Genomic DNA, 21,745 nt, shown 5'->3' with positions numbered 1-21,745 from the left:
ATACTAGACGACAAAGCCAACATTTAATGATTTCTTTGCCTCCATTTTCCTAAGCAGGGACCGGAATAGTCACCCCCTGCTGGGCCCACCTCAGGCCCCAGGGGAGGCACACCTAGGCCAAGGGTTAGTGAGGAACTAGTTAGGGAACTTCTGGAGGGACTGGATGTATTCAAGTCAGCCGGTCCAAATGATCTCCACCCTAGAGTACTAAAGGAATTGGCTGAGGTCATTGCAGGACCCCTGGCATGGCTTTATGAGCACTCATAGTGCTCTGGTGTGGTGCCAGAGGACTGGAAGAGGGCCAATGTGGTTTCCATCTTCAAAAAGGGAAAGGAGGAGGACCTGGGAAACTATAGGCCAGTTAGTCTTACCTTTATCCTGGGCAAGCTTTTTGAGAAAATTATTCTGGCACATATCCATCCACGAGGGGCCAGCAGGGGAGGTCATACTTAGGGGCAACCAACACAGGTTCATTAGTGGCAGGTCCTGTCAGACCAACCTGGTGGCCTTCTATGACCAGATCACCAAATCATTAGATGAAGGGGTAGCAGTGGACATAGTCTTCCTAGACTTTTGGAAGGCCTTCGACACTGTCTCTCACCCTGTTCTCATTAAGAAACTGGGGAACTGTGGTGTCGACACCCACACGGTCAATTGGGTCACCAATTGGCTGGAGGGCCACACCCAGAGAGGTGGTGGATGGGTCATCTTCAATCTGGAGGGCTGTGGGCAGTGGGGTTCTGCAGGGCTTGGTCCTCAGGCCCGCACTGTTCGACATCTTCATCAGTGACTTGGACAAGGGGGTGAAAAGCACCCTGTTCAATTTTGCTGATGACGCTAAGATGTGGGGGGACGTGGGCACGCTAGAAGGGAGAAATAGGCTGCAATCAGACCTAGACAGGTTACAGGGGTGGGCGAATGAGAATAGGATGAGATCCAATAACAAGTACAAAGTGATGCACCTGGGGAGGAACAACCGGCACCATACCTACAGGCTGGGGAACTCCCTTCTTGTCAGTACAGAGGTGGAAAAGGATCTTGGAGTCATCATTGATGCCAAGATGAACATGGGCCGGCAGTGGGGGGATGCAGTCAGGAAGGCCAACCGTACCTTGTCATGCATCCACAGATGCATCTCAAGCAGGTCCAAGGAGGTGATCCTCCCCCTCTATGCGGCACTGGTCAGGCCACAGCTGGAGTACTGCGTCCAGTTCTGGGCGCCGCACTTCAAGAGGGATGTGGACAACATGGAGAGGGTCCAGAGGAGGGCCACTCGCATGATCAGGGGGCAGTGGGAAGGCCTTATGAGGAGAGGCTACAGGACCTGAACCTGTTCAGCCTCCACAAGAGAAGGCTGAGGGGGGATCTAGTGGCCTGCTACAAACTAGTCAGGAGGGATCAGCAGGAACTGGGGAAGTCCCTGTTCCCCCGTGCACTGCCAGGAGTGACCAGGAATAACGGTCACAAGCTGGCAGAGGGTAGATTTGGGCTAGATATCAGGAAGCGCTACTTCACGGTCAGGGTGGCTAGGATCTGGAACCAACTTCCAAGAGAAGTAGTGCTGGCTTCTACCCTGGGGGTCTTTAAGAGGAGGTTAGATGTACACCTTGCTGGGGTCGTTTGCCCCCAGTACTCCTTCCTGCCATGGTAGGGGGTTGGACTAGATGATCTACTCGGGTCCCTTCCAACCCTAGAAACTATGAAACAAATGGTATTAGTATTTTGTAACAAATGGTGTTAATGTCACATGACACAATTTTGTTTTTTCCAGATTGCCTATTTATAAACCTAGGAAATACATCCAGGCTACAGTAATGTTATAAACCAAGTGCTCAAAAGTTAGGAAGTGGCAGTACTATTGTTAATTTGGTGATATTAGTGGATAAAATAGTTTGTTTTCATTTAAATTGGATATTTTTAACTAAACACATTTTTCTTTAACAAATACAATCCTTATTAAAGTCCAGCTAATCTTAAGATCAATTAAACAACAATATAGTGATTAAAGAATAAAAATATTAAACAGCACTTGTTTGCTACCAAAGTAGCAAAGAAAGTCCAGCTACTGAAATGATGGTTAAGTTTCCAAAACCTGTTTGCTGAGGTACTATCTCAATATTCTGATGATAGTTGCCTCTTCTGCAGGTGCAAACAACTTTTCTTTTCAGTTTGTACAGTTACTATAGTTCTATAACTAAAGTATATTCAGTTTATACTTTAGTTTATTTTCTATTTCCAGGTGATGGAGACGAACAAGTTGTGAGAGGATAAAATTTTAGTTGCACTGAAGTCTCAAAGGAGCAAAAATAATCCATTCAATTCAGTAACTGTAGATACAGTCTTTGTATAAATTAATTTGTTTTTACAAGGCAAACATTTTGATATATTTAGAATATGTTTTACATTTAACAAATTTATTTAATTAGAATTTTTCAAATTTTGTTTTTACATTTAATAGAATTCCAGTTCATGAGTCAAAGAGCAGTAAATATATTTAAATATTCTAATGCAAAAATAGAACCGATTCATCAGGATTGAGAGACCCATCTGGGAGTGTCATATGTTCATAGATTATAGAATCAGAAAGGACCCAATGGATCATTGTGTCTGACCCCTGCCCGGAAAGAGGACCAAGGTCAGATGACCGCAGGCAGGTGTTTGTCAAGCCTCCTCTTGAAGACCTTCAAGTTAGGTGACAGCACCACCTCTCTTGGAAGCCCATTCCAGACTCTGGCCACCCTTATTGTAAAAAATGTCTTCCTAAGGTGTAACCTAAATCTACTCTCCATTAGTTTGCACCCATTATTCCTAGTTACTCCCTGGGGCGCTTTGGTAAACAGCACTTCCCCAATTCCCTGCTGTCCTGCTTGTAGCCACTGATAAATTTATCAGCAGCTACAAGGTCACCCCTTAGCCATCCAGATCTCTCAACCTCTCCTTGCAGGGTCTTTCACAGAGACCACTAATCATGTAAGTGGCCCTCCTCCTGAACACTCTCCAGATCCTCCATGTCTCTCTTGAAGTGCAGCACCCAAAATGGGACACAGTACTCTAACTGCGGCCTGACTAATGCTGCATAGAGTGGGAAGCATCACCTCCCTTGATCTGTTGGTCATGCATCTGCTAATAAATGACAAGGTGCAGTTGGCTTTGTTGATGGCCTCATCACACTTCCTGGCTCGTGTTCATCTTGGAGTCAACTGTGACTCCAAGATCTCTCTCAGCCTCTGAGCTGCTGAGGCGGACTTCCCCCAACCTGTAGGTGTGCTGGGGATTCCTCCTTCCTAAGTGGAGTACCTCATATATATCTTTGTTGAATTGCATCCTATTACATTCAGCCCATTAATCTAACCTGTCCAAGTCAGCCTGTAACTGCTCCCTGCCCTCTGGTGTATTAACTTTGCCCCATAATTTGGTATCATCCGTGAACTTGGAGAGGGTGCTCTCCACACCCTCTTCCAAATAGCTGATGAAGATCCTGTGGGATCCTACTCCCACCTCCTTCCAAGCCAAGAATGACCCGTCCACCACACCACTCTCTGGGTATGGTCCCTAAGCCAGTTAGACACCTACCTGACTGTAGGTGTCCACTCCACAGCCCGTTAGCCTGTCAAGTCATTATAGCACTCTCCTAGGAGGTGGGAAACATCTGGTCAACTTCCTTCAGACAGAGGCTGATTTGAGGCTGGATCTCCTACAATCTGAGTGAACCAATTGGATAAAAGGGCACAATTATTCTAGCTTTGTTTTATACAGGGTATGATCCAGTTGGCATGCTCTGGTATTATTTACAGACAAAGTAAGTGGGAGAATGTCCAATTTGTGCAGGCAGGAGTTGTGCAGCTTAGTCAAGGTTTAAGAGATTCTGGGCATGAGAACAGATTGGTACATCCAGGGCTAGGTAGCAGCTGAGCAAGGATCTGAAATTTCTAATTTCTGAAATTTGATGCCTAAATCCATTTGTGGATCTAATCTCTCCTTAAATACCTGCATCAATTCCTCATTTATAAAATCAGGTTTTTTATGATGCCCAGGTGCAACTGAGACTACTGCATAGCTTGGAACTTTTGGTAACAGTTTGTTCCAATCACATAGCCTGACTACTCCTAGATAGCATCCCTGAGCTGCTTCTTTTCTTAATGTGACAGGCCTTGCAATTTGGTGCCAGACAGCACACTGCTGGAAGCCTTTGTCCAATGGCTAATTCAAGAGACTTAAACAGCTTCTTCAAAACAAAGTATAATTAATTTATCCCAAGTTAAATAGCAAGAACAACAACAAGCAAAAAGGTTATACATCTTAAGACACCCCCATGTAGTTTCTTGCAAGTTTTGAGTAAGTTCCATTCAGTCCAAACAAACCCTTTCCTTCAGGTCGGAGGGGCTCTGGCAGCCCCTAAAACTGTCTGTTCAGGTGCTCCTCTATAGGCCAGGGTCTATAGTATTTCACTTCCCCTTAATTCCAGGTTTGGGACTGAGAAAAGCTTTCTAGTTTGGTGCTAGCCAGGCAAGTGGGCAGTTCCCAGCTAACATCTTTCTAATAATTTCCTTCAGGATTCTTTCTAGCAATGACCTAATCGTTGTCATTGTTTCATTTTCTGTCCCTCCCCATCCCCCATTAGTTTCCTTTGATAGAATTGTATGCAGTTAAGTATATCAAGCAGGTAAAGGTGCAGTGCATATTATATAAAATCATTGTGATAACTCCCCCATTCTCTGTATTTTCTCATAGCAAATAATTATAAAAAATTCTGATAGTCTACAGCTGAATGATACAGAAAACCATATAAAGAGATGAACAATTCTGTCATCAGAGTAGTAGTTGAATAATGAGAAGACTCTAATGAGGAGAAAACAAACTATTGTATAATTTTAGCCTGTGTGCTTTGAGACAGGTCTTGAGAAAAAAAATAGCATGTGGTAATCTAATTCAAAACTAGTATAATGCTTATGCATCAGGGATGGATTTAAGTCACAGATAAACTATACAGAATCATAGAAAACTGGGGTTGGAAGGGACTTGAGGTTGTCTAGTCCAAATCCCTGCTCAAAGCAGGACCATCCCCAACTATATAAGACATGTATCAACCTAATTTAGAATAGCAGCATTCTTACACTAGTCAGGTTCTTTGTCATTCATTGTAAGATGTTCTGAGCCTTTCTGGATATCTGAGATATACTGTATTTCATGGTGTATAAGTCAAGTTTTGAAGACAAGTTTTTAACACTTAAAATTCAACCTCAACTTGTACACCCCATCCCTCACCTTGGTGTGTGAGGCTCTGGAAGTCCAGGCAGGCTTGTGGGAGAGGTGGCATGCTGGTGGGCTCCTGGGAAGTTGGATCAGGTGCCTGGGAACTTGAGCAGCACGTGGCCTACCAGCTGCCTGCCCAGGGGGTGGGGGTACTGCTGCCATGGAGGGAAGGACCGGGCCCCTCCACCCACAGCTCAGGGGCTGCCTGGGCTAGTGGCAGCTCGCCCCCTAGCCCCCAGACAGGCAGGGAGGCTCTGCTAAAAGTTGGATCAGGCTCCTCACCACTTCTGTCTTCAGCAGGCTCCTGCAGCTGTCAGGACACCTGGTGCCTCCTAGGAAGAGGCTGGCTTGGCCCAGGAGCAGTGCGGAGTGTCAGGCAGAAGTGGTGAGGAAGGTTGGCTCAGTCCAACACCCTTAGCCTCCTCCCACCCCTATCTAACACCCCATGCTGTCCCTGGGGCAAGTCACCCCCTTCCCAGAAGGCGCTAGGCATCCTGCCAGCCACAGATGCCAGCTAAAGACAGAAGTGGTAGGGGCCTGATCCTTCTTTTGACAGAGCCTCCCCACCTGCCCTGGGGCTGGGGAGCAAGCTGCTGCTGGGCTGGGCAACCCCTGAGCTGTGGTGGGGGGGCCCGGTCCTTCCCTCCACAGCAGCAGCACCCCCCTCCCCCCCCGAGGCCACCCAGGTGGGTTGTTAGTGGGCCAGGTGCTGCCCAAGCTCCTGGGTGTCTGATCCAACTTCCTGGGAGCCTACTAGCATGCCACCTCTCCCATGAGCCTGCCCAGGCTTCCAGTGCCTTGGACACCAAGGCAGGGTCAACTGATACACCGGACATACAAAAATCCTAACTTTTTAATAGAAATATGGAGTCGACCTATGCACCATAAAATATGGTAAATCTAAATAATAAATACCACCACCACCAATGATGATTAATAATGGAATTGTACTGTAATTATGTAAAATTTTCTTTGCTTTGCCCTCTCTTGCAAAGGATATGCTTCTTCTGAGATTCTTTCATGTTTAGTTAAAACCAGTTTCCTAAGTGTCCTGTTAAGATACTTAGTCCCCCACATCTCGTATCCATGTGTGTTGAGAAATAATGTTAAACCTGAAAAAAGAGTTTCATGGAGGACCTTGGCATAAATTAACCCTGACATGGAACTAATTTGTTACACCTCTGGTGTATAATCTCCATGTCAGTATTCTTGAAAGAGTCCTTCCTCTACTCCTGTGTAATCCTGTACTCTCAATCCTTGCTTTTCTAAACAAGTTCATTGATCTCCTTCATCCTATTAAACTTCAAACCTGTTTTTTAAAACAACTGAATGAAGCCTAGTGGACTGCCAGCCTGTGCCTTCCTTTGATTGTCAACCTTTGCTGAGAATAGAGGGAAGGATTGACCAGAACATTAACATGTACATAATTTTCCTTTAGTTATCAGGTCCTATACACACATGCATACACGTGCACGCACACATACATTTCCCAATAAAAGATGTCTTCAGACAAGGGGTGCACTGATAGATTGGGGGGGGCTGATACCAATAGCCAATTTTTAAGGAGGCATATCAGCCAGTACTGATCCATTTTCCAGTACACAGGCCAGCAGCTTAAAGAGCTGCATCCAGTTGATAGGGCTGTTGTGGTGGAAGGGGTGGGGGGAAAGAAAGGGGTGTTGGGGGACATATCAAGGCCCCTGTGGTGGGGGGGCTGGGGCAGGCATTTGCCCAACCAGGGCAGAGTAGGGTGCTGGACAGAGCCACGGCTCACTTGGGGGAGGCAGCTCCTGCCGCTGCGCACACTCCAGGAGCCAGGGGTATGCCAGGAGGGAGGCGTGTGCCCCTGCGTGTGTGTGGGGTGGGGTGGGCTGCAGATGCGGGCTGGAGCCGGGGCTGTGCCCAGCACTTCCCAGTGCATGGGTGAGGAGGGTGGTTGGGCCCAGCTGCACTTGGGATGGGCAGCGGCAGCACTGGGAGGGGGCTATGAAAAGGCTGCAGCCACCCCAAAATTCACCGTAGCTCCCCAAACCCCCTCCCAGTGCCACTGCCACCCACCCTGAGCGTAGCCTGACCCAACCCCCCTCCCCGCCTCCACATGCTGGGAAGAGGCCAGCACTGCCCTAGCCCACAGCTGCAGCCCACACTACACCGCCCTGCCCCACGCAGATCCAGGGGCATACGGCTCCCCCCATGCCCTCCCAGAGTGCACACAGCAGCGGAAGGTGCCCCCACTCCCTGTTCCTCCCGATGAACTGTGGCTCCGTCCCATGCCCTGCCTCGCCCCAGCTGCATAGCGTCTGCCCAGCCCCATTCCCTCCCTCACTGCAGGGACCTCAAAATACCCTCCCACACCCCTTCCCTCTCCCCTCCCCTTCCATCCCAACAGACTTACCAGCTGGACACAACTCTCCAAGCTGCTGGGCTGTGCTCCTTGCTACTTACGTGCTGTGCTGTAGCTGCTCGCATGCACAGGCATTTATCAGCCAAATTATTGGCCGCACCAGGCCAGTTTCCAATACAGTCAATTTATATCGGTGCCGATCAGATATCAGACCAATCTTTTGGTGCACCTCTACTTCAGACTAGTTCTGAGATACCAGGTGATAAATGTGAAAGTTATTTTGGAATCGCAAATTGTGACACTGGGTTTGTTTGAATTCATCTCTAGGTTAGCTCAAATCAGTATTGATATCTTAAAGTTTATAGCTTATGCTAGTTTTGCTCAAACACTTCTGTAATTTTACTTTCTATTAAAAATAAATAAATAAATAAAAAAATCTTGAGTTATTCCACCATAAATGCCCTCGATTTATCTAGAGCAGTGGCTTTCAAACTGTGTTCCACAGAACCATAATATTCCACAATAAGTCATCCAGGGTTCTGCAAAGATTTTGGGGGTAATGTTGCAGCTGGCCAGGAGCTGGTGCATCACCTTTGCTGGATCAGGTTGCCTGGCTCTGCATCAGTCTTTAGGATAGGGGTAGGGGCTCCATGACGGATATGAGCAGCACATGCCCCTGGCAGTGGCGGGAGCCTGGCAGCAGTGGGTGGGGAGCTCCTGCAGATGCCGCCAGCGCTGGTGGCAGCAGGGGGGGAGGTGGCAGGCACCAACCAGGGATCGGTGACCATTTAGAAGTACCGCACGGCAGCTGCTGATGACAGAAGTTATATGAAAGGGTTCCAGGACTTCAGGAAGTTTGAAGACCACTGATTTGGGTTTGTTTCCACTTGTCACTTGAATGTTTGTTATAGAAGTTAAGTTGACTGAAGGTCATGTTGCTGCTTTTGAAGCTTCTGAAGCACTGGTATTTTTAGGTTATATTGAACTGTGTAGCCTCTCATTGCCAATGCTCTCACTACAAATGTTCTCTTCAATTTGATTCCTGTCTAATGGCTCCCACTAGGATTTTTTCTTTCGGAGTTAGACAAAATGGCAGCACTAATTGCTAGGTTGTGTATGTATTAGTCTTACATGGATTAGCGTGTGTTAATTCTGTATCTGACCTTGAGTTCTTCATTTATTAAATACTCAAATATTGATTCATTTTTTGTTGTCATGTGGCTCACCCTCCATCAGATTTAAACGTACTACATAAAAAGATAAGCCAGAGGTGCTGTTTACCCAAAAATGGTTTCAGCGGAGTTAAAGAGTTACTTGTGAAATTGAAAAGTGAAAATCTTAAGCTGCTTTTATGCAAGTTATACAATAAGAGTTAGAAGTTGGAGAAACCAGAATTATATAGTTAATATGATTCTGTGGTATTAATTTATCAATGTAAAGTTTAAACTGTAACTTTTAAAAGCTACCTATATTCAAGAAGTGTGAATTTTACATCTATAGCAGGGGGTTTCAACCTTTTTTTAACAAGTGTACTCCTTCTGCCTCAAAGTTTCAGCTCATGTACCCCTTTATATTTTTTTCTCGGTTGGGGGGGCAGATTGAGGTTCTCAGAGGGAGGGAGTGGGGCAGGGGCAGAAGCAGGCACTGCGCACCTGGGTTAGAGTGCAGGGCAGAGCCACGAGAGTGGTTCATCTGGGAGGTGTGGGGAGTGGGTGGCAGTTCCTGCCATTGTGCAGACCCCGATGGAGGTGCAGGGGGACATCTGCCCCCCAGATCTGTGTGCAGGGCAGAAGCAGCTGCTGCAGCAGGCTGGACTCTGCACCCCAGTGCCCCAGGAGCTGTGCGATGCCACATGCCTGCTGCTGCCAGGCAGGCAGGGGGACATGCACACACACATATGCAGGCATAGGCACAAACAGACACATGCAGGTACACACATGCAGACAGACAGACAGAGACATGCACACCCCAGCAGGTAAGAGTGTGTTGGGGGAAGGGATGAGGCAGGGAAGAGGGAAGGGGCTGTGGGGGGGTGTCTCTGTGTCCAGTCCCAAGGCTGGGGGGGGCAAGGGGAGCAGTGCCCCATCTGCAGGCTGCACATGCACCACCTGGCTGGCCTGAGTGGGCAGGGGCGGGGCTCGCATGCGGTGGCCACCCCCCCCCTTGCTGCTGCTGCAGCACCCTGTGCAGCTTTCCTGAAGCTGGTGTCACATGTGGCTCTGCGGGCTGCTGATGGGCGGTGCAGAAGGGGTAAGGCGCGTCAACAGTCCACAAAGCCGCACGTGCAACTGGCTGCAGGAAAGCAGTGCAAGGCGTGGCAGTGGCAGCAGTTCCCATGTGCGTGCCCTGTGTTGCCCTCCCCAGCCAGCTGGGTGGCATGTGTCCAGCCCACAAAGGGGCACCACTGCCCTCACCCCCACTTCCCTGACCCTGCTCCTGGGAGCAGGCACAAGAGCAAGCTGAGGTGGGGGGCAGGAAGGCTCTGCAGTGTGCTGTGTGGGGGCTGGCAGCACCCAGTATGTTCCTCCCCAGGTAAGAAGTGAAGTTTGGGAAGGTGCCTGGGGAGATGCCATTGCCACATCACTCCCTCGCCTGCCTACCTGTGCATACTCCCTACACAGGTACCTTTAAGGGGTACCTGTAGCCCTGGTTGACACTCCCTGATCTATAGAATATGTTCAGATTGAGTCAGTGGATGTCAGATAACCAACTAAAATATTAGGAACATCGAAAAACTTGAGGAATCAGCAAAATATTTACTTTGGAAAAATGGGTTTTTTCATTAAAAGATGCACCATAAAAATTTCTACAATTTTTTTAAGTCTTTGTATTAATGAGGCCACCCATTTGTCCTGGCTATTTGCACTTGCATTGGAGGAAGTGAAAGGTAACCCACAGTAGACTATAAACTATCCATATATAATTGATTTAAACAATTTCATTTTACTGTTCATTGCAAAACATACCACTTTCTTTGAATATTACCATTTGTTTTCAAAGGCTTAAATGTTTCTGATAATTCTGTGATTACAATTGAATAACATACGTGTGTGTGTGTGTGTGTGTGTGTGTGTACGTGTGTGTATATGTGTACATACACACACACACACACACACACACACACGTGTGTGTGTGTGTGTGTGTATATATATATATATGTGTGTGTTTTTTACAGTTTAGATAGAACAAAACTAGATGTAGGATTAACTTTCTGCCTTGATTGTGATAGATTTGTGACCATGAAAGCTAAGGGGTTTTTTGTAAGGGGTTCCTTTAGACATTTTGTTTGGGTCAATTCATTTGTTGTGTTGCTTTCTGATACTAATTTTGGGCCCAATATAAATTTTAATTTTTTTTTTTTTTTTTTTTTTTTTTTTTTAGTTTCAGTCCAGGGACCACTCTTAGGTCTACTTAAATGTATCCCCTTGAGTATGGTAGGACACTTGATTAATGTAACAGTTTTTCCCTTTTGCCCAGTTGTTTACATTAATCAGCCTGCTCCCCCACTTAGTCTAAGTTTTCAAAAAATATTATAAAAGTTCAGTGTTTCACAAATAACCGTACTGCTAGTTAATAAAGATTAGTCTGTCTTTGGAAAGGAAAGCAGCGGCAATTTGTGTAATACCTCCTTTAATAACTGTGTTTTTAGAAATGTCACCCCATAGCTGAGTAGTGTTGTCTCAATAAAAGTTGTTGCTTCACAGATACTTCTCAGCAGAAAATCCAGTCTCGTGACCATTTGAGGTATAGGATGTGCATTAAAATCCACTTCAATGCATTAGAAAAAGTAGGCAGGCAAGGTTCTTTGAGTAAATGTGATATCTTTTATTAGACCAACTAAATAGTTGTAAAAAAGTTATTTTTCCAGTTGTTTAGTTTATCTAATAAAAGATATCACAGTCTACCCATAGAACCTTACCAGCCTACTTTTTTCCTAAAGCATTGCCTGCCTGTGTCCTTAGACTAACACAGTTGCAACCAACACCCCTTAAAAAAGTAAAGATTTTAAGACTTGAAATATTCTTCTAAAAATAGAATTTGCTTTACACCAGCTTTGAAAACTACTCTTCTTTTTCATACACCTATCTGAAGATTTGTTATTTATGACATTGTTCTTAGAACATTACTAAAGTAGTCATTTGCCTGGCTACACAATCATGACACCTTTTTGAACTGTACTGGCCAGATAGGAGGGTATATGAATCTCTCTGAAGTCTCTTGTCACTTAATTCCTTACTTTCCACCAGCTCAGACAGGCCTTGTACAGAGTGAGATTCGCTGCTGTCTCAGGAGAGACCATGAGTACTGTATACAGATGTTTAGGTCTTTTACAAATGGCCGCTACAAAAAAAATAACCTAGGAACAACCAGGGTTAAATCACCCCCAGGAGAGTTTCTCCTGGGACAGTGAATGTCTGTACATGCCATGGCTTCTCTCAGAAGAGAACACAGTCCTCTGGCTTCTCCCTTTCCACCCCAGGGGGATGGTGTGTCGCTCACTGGACTCTGCTGCTCCAGACCATGCCTCCTTCACAATGTCTGCCTTATGTTGCTGGGAAATGCAGGCTGACCACAGGCAGTCTAGGTTAGCCAGTTAGGGCTGCCCTGTGTGCAGCTGCAATTGAATGTCAGGACATGCAGCTCTAGGTAAGTTTCTGTATCCAGAGACAAAACATGGGAGAATTCTCCCAGGTTTGTTGTGTACACAGCCACAGTCAGGGAACTTAATTTGTTCCTTTTGCGTAGAATAGTTAGTCTTCATTGCATAGCAATTTAACCATATAAATAGGGGAATATCTAGGAGTAGGCAAGTGGCAGTACCTTTATATTACGGCTGTCCATCAGTGGCAGTTAAGGCAGGAACCAATTAACGCATTAATCACATATGTGGCTTTGGAGCCTGTGCCCGGGTTGCCCCAGCCCACTGCTGTCATTGTCATCTCTGGGCTGCCCAGTGGGGCAACGGTGGCAGTGCAGAGGAGCTGCAGGGCAGCCCAGGCACAGACTCCAGGTAGCTGCAGCAGGAAGGGGGGCGTTGCACCCAGACGCGCACAACCCCTATCCAGAGCCCTGAGCAGCTGGGCTGGCAGAGCTGCCTGGCACCCTAGCTCGGACTTGGGGTGGGTTGGGACCTGTGGCACGAGCCACCTCCAGGCCTGTGGGTCCCTGCACATCCCAAGAGAACAGTGGCTACTATGGCAGCCCTGTGCCCCTGGGAGACAGCCACTGCTGGCAGGCGGGGGGGGGCGGGATTCCTGCAAAGTCGCCTCGCGCAGCCCCGTCTCCGTATGCTTGGCTCCAGCCCAGTGGTGACAGAGGCTGAGCCGCACCCAGTGCTGCCACAGCACTGGGCAGGGAGCCCAGGCGGCATGGGGTGGAGAGCAGCAACTCTGCCTAGCTCAGTGGCAGCACTGGGCTGGGGCCGGGTTTGCAGTACAGGTGCTATGGGAGGTGGCTCCACAGGAATCCCACCCACTGACAGTAGCTGCCTCTGTGAGGGCACAAGGTATGAGGCCGCCGTTGCTGCCACTCCCTGGGGGGAGGCCCATACTGTGGACCCACGGACCCAGAGGCAGCTCATGCCAAAGCTGCCAGGTGGTCCTGATCCACCCTAAGTCATGGGCCTAAGGGTGCTAGGCAGACCTGCCATGGCAGCTCCGTGTAGGTTCCAGCGGGACGCAGGTTCCAGGCAGCTGCAGCAGGGGGCACGCTTGCCCATAACCTGCAGCCAGTCTAGCAGTGCTAGGGCTTCAGGGAAGGTGGTGCTGAGCCACAGTGGGGCTGCTGTGCATCATTAGGTCCATGGCATGTTGGGACCTTTTGGGACCTGCTGAGAAAATGAGCAAGGAAGTTTGGCCAGGGCCAGAGCAGGTACCCCAGCCCTGGCTGCCCGCGGCTGCCGCTACTGAGGGAAGGGCATGGTGAGCCCACCGCCACTGGGGCTATGCTCAGGCTGGGGGCATGTCCTGGGCAGCTCTGCAGAGACCCCACTCAGATTGGTCATCCTACCAGGACATGCAGGGTTCCCCCTCCCTGCATAATTTTATGTAATTTTGAGTTTTTAGCTCTGCGATTTAAAAATTAGATTAATTGCAACTAATTTTTTAATTATGCAACTAATCACAGTCAGTTTTTTTAAATTGTTTGACAGCCCTACTTTATATACAACAGCAGTTCCCAAACTTTGACAGATTGCACATCATCATTTTAAGACGATACAACCTTAAGTACCACCAACACATTTTTGTCATGTAAAGTAATTATAATAAATCTGTTAACGCGTACCACTGGTGGTACCCATACCACAGATTGGGAACTGCTGATATACAACATCAGTAAGACTATTTGCCACCTATGTCAGGTATGGAAACTTTAAATGAAGTAAAAATTGAAATGTTCAAAAGAGAAAAGACTGATTCAAAGTCTGGAATGATTACCTTATGATAAGGGAACTAAGAAGCTCAAGTCTTATAACTTATCAAAGAGATAGGAACCTGGATAGAAGTATTCTGATAACAAAGTTCCATTTAATGAAAGAGAAGGTCAGACCAAGATGCAGTAGCTGGAAGCTGAAACAGGATAAATTCCAACTAACAATTAGTGCAAAAGTATAAACAGTGAGAGCCACTAACCATTTGGGCAAGTTACCAAGGTAGGGTGGTAGTTTATTCATTACAGGGATACTTTAAATCCAGCGTGGATCTTTTTAAGGGAGAATTTTTGGGATAGTTTAAATGAAGCTAGAGGAATACGAGGGGAAAGTATTCTTAGCTGTAGTACAGGCATACCTCGGAGATATTGCGGGTTTGGTTCCAGACCACCGCAGTAAAGCGAATATTGCAATAAAGTGAATCACACGAATTTTTTGGTTTCCCAGTGCATATAAAAGTTATGTTTACACTATACTGTAGTCTATTAAGTGTGCAATAGCATTATGTCTAAAAAAAAAAAAAATGTACATACCTTAATTAAAAAATATTTTATTGCTAAAAAATAAAGTGAGCAAATGCTGTTGGAAAAATGGCGCCGATAGACTTGCTTGACGCAGGGTTGCCACAAACCTTCAATTTGTAAAAAACGTAATATCTGCGAAGCGCAATAAAATGAGGTATGCCTGTAGTTCCTTAATTTCTGATTTAAATGTCCTCTTGCCCCTTTCCCTAGACAAACAACCTAGAGGATTGGTCTGGAGTTCTTAACCTGAAATGTCGTTTTCTGTGGCCAATAGCTCCAGTGTGTTACCCTTGGTATCCAAGCCTGCCAGTGAATGAGCACATGTACAGCTGGTTCACATAAGCCTAGTGTTAGAAAGTGCCTCAAACCCTCAGAGCTGACTTGATTTAAATTTATCATTCACTGGTACCCATTGAAGTTGTTGCTTCGAAGCCAAGTATAGCCTTATACTTAATTTACACTACTTTTTCTAATTAAAGCATATGCTGTCTTGGTACACATTTAAAGCTTCACATCGAGTAAAATGTAAAAATTAAAAATTGTAGTTTTTAAATGTAATAGAAAAGTGAGAAACTTAAAAAAATAGAAGTAGTATGTTTATGTCAAGCTGCATTTGAATGGAAATTGGAAATCAGAGATGAAAATCAAAAAGGGAAATGTGCACTTTAAAATTATTTGTATTAAGAACATTTAAAATAAGCTGGGTACATAAGTTTACCAAAACATGTTGTAGTTTATCAGTTCATTTACATAGAAAGGAAGTAGCTATAATACATTAATTGAGATAATTTAAACCTGAATGAAACAGGATTACGGTTACAGCTCTTCTTATACCAATCTAAGAGCAAGCATGATATAGTAAAGAGGTATAGTTTAAAGTGGGTTTTGCCTGTCTGTACCCCAGATCTGACTCCTATTCCACAGACAATATAGCCTCTTAATGTCAAGATGCCTGCTTGTTCCATGTTTATGGAAACAATTCTGGTCTCCCCCAGTGTATATGGATGGACATTGATGGTCCAAACTCCTTTCTACTGTGGAATAAATCTTCTCAAGGCTGAGGAAAACTTAAGGCATATTTAAATAATGGTATATTACCTCTGTAGGCACCCTTAATTGTCAGTTCTACTCAAAAAGGTTCAATTGCATTTGACCCCTACAATGTAGGTCTATGGAGGAAATAAAAAGGATGTTCTTTTTGTCAAAATTTTTTATGAATCTCCAGCTAGCATTTGTTTATGTAACTCTCAGCAAGTCATCTAAATAAGTTAGACACTTGCATGTTGCATTTGTGAAGTGTTTACAGCATTCATCTCGAAGCACCGGTTTGTTTAGAATTAATTTCTACCAAACCACAAAAAGCCTTATACATTCAGCATTACAATGAAATGTTATGTTAAGAGTAAACAGTTGGTACCAGCTATCTAAAGTATTTAAAAAAGTGTGTTCCATAAAACATCTTAATCTTCACTGGTTTAGATCCTTGACATTGCTATGAAAATGTAATGGTTACTTTTAAGATAATGGTGTAACAAAGCTGTAGCAGATCCAGCTTTTCTTTCCTTCCACTTAATCTGTTCACATTATATGCAGGTCTGTTCCTTCTCTCCCCTACAGCAGCCAGAGCATGGCCAGCTCAATTCCAGCTGAGCCTGCTTTCAGGTATCAATTAACAACTTTTCACACCTGTTAAAGCCAAAAGAGCTCTAAGCCAAGTTAACCCTTAAAAACGTTTTTGGTATTTTGTAGCTATTCTTTAATGCAGTCAAGCTACCTAGTCAAATTTGCTTCTAAAACCATATCCATTTTGTTAACCTATTCATGATCTTCTGTTGAGTAAGTTTTGCATTTTTTTTTCCAGCATGCTGATTACTGAATATGGCCTCTCTTTTTTTTTTTACCTCAGTGGTCCTGGAAAGCTATTGGAGTTTTAGATTTCAGTGAAGAAGAGCTGTAGAAAAACTCAGTGAAGTATTCCAACCTGCTCGAGAATGTTTTACAGATAGAAATCATGGCAAAAAAAACATATCTTGTAATTTATTTTTGTATTTCACTATCGATTAATGAAAGGCAAGCTTACATAACTAAAGGCACAAGGAACAAATGAATACTGAAATGAAGAGACTTTGGAAAATCAATTCTGATCTTTTGAGCTGAACAGGGTGCAGCAGCCAGTACCAATTACTCTCAGCAGCTGCTTTTAAAATTGTTAGCTATTAGATGTTTGCAGTATTATTTTACAAAATGAATTAAGGTAAACTTAACTCTTACCCCTCCCCCCAATATCACGTTGAGGAACCTGCTACCTCTGAGAGCTTGTTACCTTGTGGAAATTCTGCACACTGTAGTGCACACTACAGCCATAGCACCTGAATTTGATTTGTACCATGAACTGTCTCATCGAGAAAGTGTGGGAATTATGGTTCCCAAAGGAACTGTAATTTTGCCACTGCACACTCAGTACTGAGGAGATATTAAAGGCAACACAATCCATAGCAATACAAACAGGATGGTTATAAAGATGTCATCTTATGATTGCTATGGGAACCAAACATTTGACATTCTGGTCTCTAGACATCTCCATGCAGAAGTAGGGCAACTGCATCTCAGGAAAAATTCAACACTACTTATCCTGAGAAAGGGGGTACAATTTTACCCAATACACACCATCAGAGCCCCGCTAACAGAGCACCTTGACTGTCGTCACTTGACATTGTTCTGGCATGCATACTTATTACATGGATTTATAGGGAAAACTATGGAATTTATAGGGAAAAAAGGTTAGGGAGCCTAACCTTAAACACTTTCAATGCCAGAAAAAATCATCCCTGTGTTTTCAGTATCCTTCTTTGTAAAATTTATGTTATGTATCCAATTTGTGTTAATCACTAGAAGCATGAGAGTTATACACAACTTTATTTTTTAAATAATCTTGTCCTTCCTTCACAAAATATTTTGTATCCATGCTACCTCACACTGCCTCTTAAATATATCCTGTGTGTTACCTGGAGGAATCCTTGCTTTCTCCACTAACTTCCCTCACAAAAAAAGGAATGCATTGGCTCAGCCAAGTGTCAGTCATGTTCCTGCACATTAGCATCTTGTACTAACACTAGGTGGCCATCAACCATACAACAAATCTCCTGAATACTGTCATTTGTACAAGCAAACATTGAAAGCACAATGATCCAAGGCCAGTCAAGCATTTGCAAAAATTCAGGCAGATGTATGAAGCACATTCAAAGTACTATGGGCAGACGCATGTCTTTTCTCAAGTAAAATGTATTCTTCTGTGTGATTGTTTAAGGGAAAGAATTTGAACACTTGTACAGATAGGTGGCTCCTGAAACATTCATCATTCTAAAGAAGTAAGACTAGAAAAATTAAATTTACCTTTCAAATGGGATGCCATATACAGTAAGGCAGGAGGAGGAGACCTGTGCTTTTCATAGAACTGCTATTTCAGTTGATTTTTCTGTTCTTTCCCCCTTACTTTAGCTTTTGTCAGGAGTGACAAGCCCAAACTGTTCAGGGGACTGCAAATCAAAGTGAGTAATGATTTTTCTCCCTTCATTTTAAATTCTAGCTGTTAAGAGGAATTCAGTGTACATAAAACCATTCCTTCCACAAACTATTCAATATGTGTTTATGCCTAACCCCTTGATAAAGGATATGGGTGCATCTGAAAGAGTGCTGATTTTAAACTCAGTAGCAGGAGCTCTGACCCACCTCCAAAAAGACAGACTGAATATATATATGTCTCATTTATTGCTCTGATGTGCTGCTACTTGATGCTCCCAATAGATGTTGATTTCTAAAATTTACCCAAAAAACCTGTGGGATTAGTTAGCTTAATACGGAACAAAAGCAAATAAACCTAGGAAAACTTTACAGGAGGAAAAAAAGTATAACATCCCTAACGGAATCACTCTAGAAACTTTCAATTTTGAAAAACTCTATGCCAATTAAAAGCCTTCCTTTCCAGTGTCACACTTTAGAAGGCCCAATAGGGCATATAGTAAAAAGGAGTATTTAACTAGCAAGTCATATTAGTCATTAGCAGCAGATAGAGCATTGCCTGCGTGGATGCAATTTACAGTACAGCTTTGACCTGGTGTTCAAGGTGAGATGACCGGGAGTAACTAAAAATTATCTATATTAAATTGTATATATAATTAAGCAGTGGGAAAAAAGCACTTAGCTGTATGGGAAAGGAGAAAGTCAGTTAATGGCCTGGTAAGATACCAGGATGCAGTAATTTAAACTATAATTATTTTAACAACTGAAGTAAAATACCAGCTTCCTGTCCTCTCCCATCCCCTGCTGAATTGTCTAACGGAAGTGCCTGCCATCTATTCCATTTCACTTGTAGCCATCACACTTGTGAAAATGAGGACTAGGTAAAAGCCCAAGGCTGAAATGCAGGCTGAGCACCTGAAGAAAGTGGTGCTTACTCAGTGTTGCTGAGATCAGTGTTTCTCTATCTTCTAAGCAGCAAGTACCCCTAAATTCTGAAAATGTTAATCAGTACCCCAACATTCAATTTTCCAGGGGACTTTATATTTATAGACTAATATGTGCCATATGTTGGAAGAAGCACTGTGTATATAGGGCTGCAACATGACAGATGTCTGATCTGGTGTGGGTAGAGCTGCCACCTTTTACACCAGGGGTGCACAACTCAAGTACGTACCTAGGCTAGAGGTGGTGTTGGCCAAAGCTAGGTGTGCTGAACCCAGCGCTGTGCAAAGCATGGCACACCAAATTATTACTGGAGAATTTAAAGTGCCATGCAGTGTGTGGCACACCAAATTTTTACCATAGTTTTGAGAGGAGGAAGGGCAAGAGAGAGAGGAAAAGAGGGCAAGAGAGAGGGTGTGTTGGGATACCCGCATACCCTCTGCCTATCTTGTGTACCCCCAGGGGTACACCTACCACAGGTTGAGAAACTATGGCTTAGATAACTTTCTACTCTGAAATTTATTGTTAAGGTAATGAGGATGCTTAGCTGCTTTAGCTTCATTGATGGAGTAAACTCCATATGCATAAAAAGGTGTTTGCTGTTAGCTTCTTTGTTTAACTGAATTGCTTCCAGCCTTAACTAATCATCTGCAGCAGTGAATAAAGCAGCAAGTAAAGAAGGATCTGGGTTGTTGTTTGTTTTAATTCTAAGCATAAATACCCCCCAGTGCAGCTTTAATGACCTGAATCTAACAAATATCAACTTTAATGCTCTCATTAAGTATCAGGTGTATAGGTTGTAGCCATGTTGGTCTAAGGACATAGGCAGACAAGGTTCTTTGGGTAAAATACTCATTAAGTATCAGAATTTTAAAATGTAATATTAGTGAAGGGGGCGGTGTTTACACCTTAGTATAAAAACAAGTAAACAAAAAACCCAGAACTGATATAAACCAGAAAGAGGTAGTTAGCAATGATGGTCTGAAGTCAAGCAGAAGGCAGGGTAAAGATGCACCTATCAGGTGCCATGAATGCCTAATTTAATTAGTCGGGGGGGGGGGGGTCAAACATACGGCCTGCAGGCCAGACCTGCCACAGGATGCCAAGCTGTCCAGCCCTGGTGGATATGGCAAGAGAGTGAGCCAGAGCTAACACAGCTCCAGTCTCCCTCTGACTGCTTTAGCTGTTATCATGGCTGCCAACCCCTGCCACATGCTGGAGCTGCCACCACAGCACACAGCATGCTGCAGCGGAGGTTTCAGGTCAAGCCAGGGGTACTGCTCTGTGCCCCATGTCCTGGATTGGAGCCAGGACTTCTGCCATCACCACCACATGGTACAAGATGGAGCTGGAGCTGCTTCTGCTGCTTCCTTGTGCCTTAGGCTGGATCTAGCCTAGGGCACAAAGTGAGTTTGATACCCCTGAGTGAGTTTATAAGGTGCATCTTTGTCTTCTAGCTGATATAAACCACAGTGGTTTTAAATAAACTGAATTGTGGGGAAGTATCTGAGGTGGAGAATGGGGGAAGAATGTGATTGCCAGTTGAAAAAGTATTTCCTTTTTTCTCCTTGCAGTATGTGCGTGGTTCTGACCCTGTACTAAAGCTGTTGGATGACACTGGGAACATTGCTGAAGAACTGAGCATCCTCAAGTGGAACACGGATAGTGTAGAAGAATTCCTGAGTGAAAAACTAGAACGTATATAAATCTTACTGCTTTCAGCATACCTCTCTCATTTAAATTTTTCATCATGGTAATCTTCTCAGATAAAGTGTGCTGTGCCTGGAAAATCATTCCAGCCTTTGCATTAATTCTAAAAGATCTCATATTCATGTGGTACTAAATATCTTTTAATTAGGAGTGGAAACTTCAGCACAGCACGTATTTGACATGTTAGCAAACTGAATAAATAGCTTGTCCTAGTACATTTCAGCTTTTAGCATGCATATCACTAATTAAATGCTTTGTTACAAACTTTGTTAATTATACAAATACCAGAGTTGTGTTATAATTGGACTAGTTTTTACAAACAAACCCTTAAACCTAGACAGCATCTTCATATAATTGAGATGATTACCATGCTTTTTTTTGTATGCTGCTCTTTGTACAGGAAGTCTTAACCAAATGAGATGTTCTCTCTCTCCCAAAGAGACTTGTCTGCTTGTGCCCTCTTGCATTTTGTATTTCCAAGCCTTTTTGGGGAGTTTTGTTGTTGTTTTTTTTTAAATAAGGGTCTTTATAATGCCTGGTTTCAAAGGGTTTGGGAGTAATGATGAAGGAACCTGTGCTCTGGAGTGATGTGAAACATTATGTAGGTACACTTTAGTGAAGACTTCATAGAAAACCTGAAAAGGTATGTGCAAGTCTGATACCAGTGTGCTTTGCACTGAGTGTTTTACTTTGCTACAAGAGGCATGAGGTAAAGGAGAAAAACTAATTTTGAGCTGGAAATAAATCACTTTCACAAAATTACTGCAAATGTTTGGTTATTGCACGAGTTTGTAACCAGTTTATTTCTGTTTAGAAATGTATTTTCCCCTTTTTAATTAAAACCACGGAAACCCATGGTGAGTTTAACTGGTTAAAAAAGTAAGTGAACAATAGCAAGGATAATGCATGAAAATTGAATTTTTGAAGCTGCAAATTAATTAGCAGACATGTTCTTCCACTTCATGTGCTTTAAGGTTTTTGGATTAATTTGCATCTGGAGGCAACCTGCACAGTCAGCACTTT

At 44.1% G+C, this 21,745-nt stretch overlaps 1 protein-coding gene across 1 annotated transcript in view; it reads left to right on the top strand.

Annotated features, from left to right (window-relative positions):
- The window catches only part of SELENOF (selenoprotein F), a 54,260-nt gene extending 32,776 nt beyond the window's left edge, over nt 1-21,484 (top strand). The window contains exons 4-5 of the mRNA XM_090048575.1: nt 18,050-18,099; nt 20,587-21,484. Coding sequence (XP_089904701.1) covers nt 18,050-18,099; nt 20,587-20,718 — 182 coding nt within the window. The 3' untranslated portion in view covers nt 20,719-21,484. The remainder of the gene's footprint in view (nt 1-18,049; nt 18,100-20,586) is intronic.
- The last annotated feature ends 261 nt before the right edge of the window (nt 21,485-21,745 follow it).

The sequence above is a fragment of the Crocodylus siamensis genome, chromosome 5, assembly GCF_052110815.1.
Source record: "Crocodylus siamensis isolate JL-2025a chromosome 5, ASM5211081v1, whole genome shotgun sequence".
Classification (NCBI taxonomy): Eukaryota; Metazoa; Chordata; order Crocodylia; family Crocodylidae; genus Crocodylus; species Crocodylus siamensis.
The sequence above is the reverse complement of the archived record's forward strand: the minus strand, read 5'-3'. Positions and strand labels throughout refer to the sequence as shown.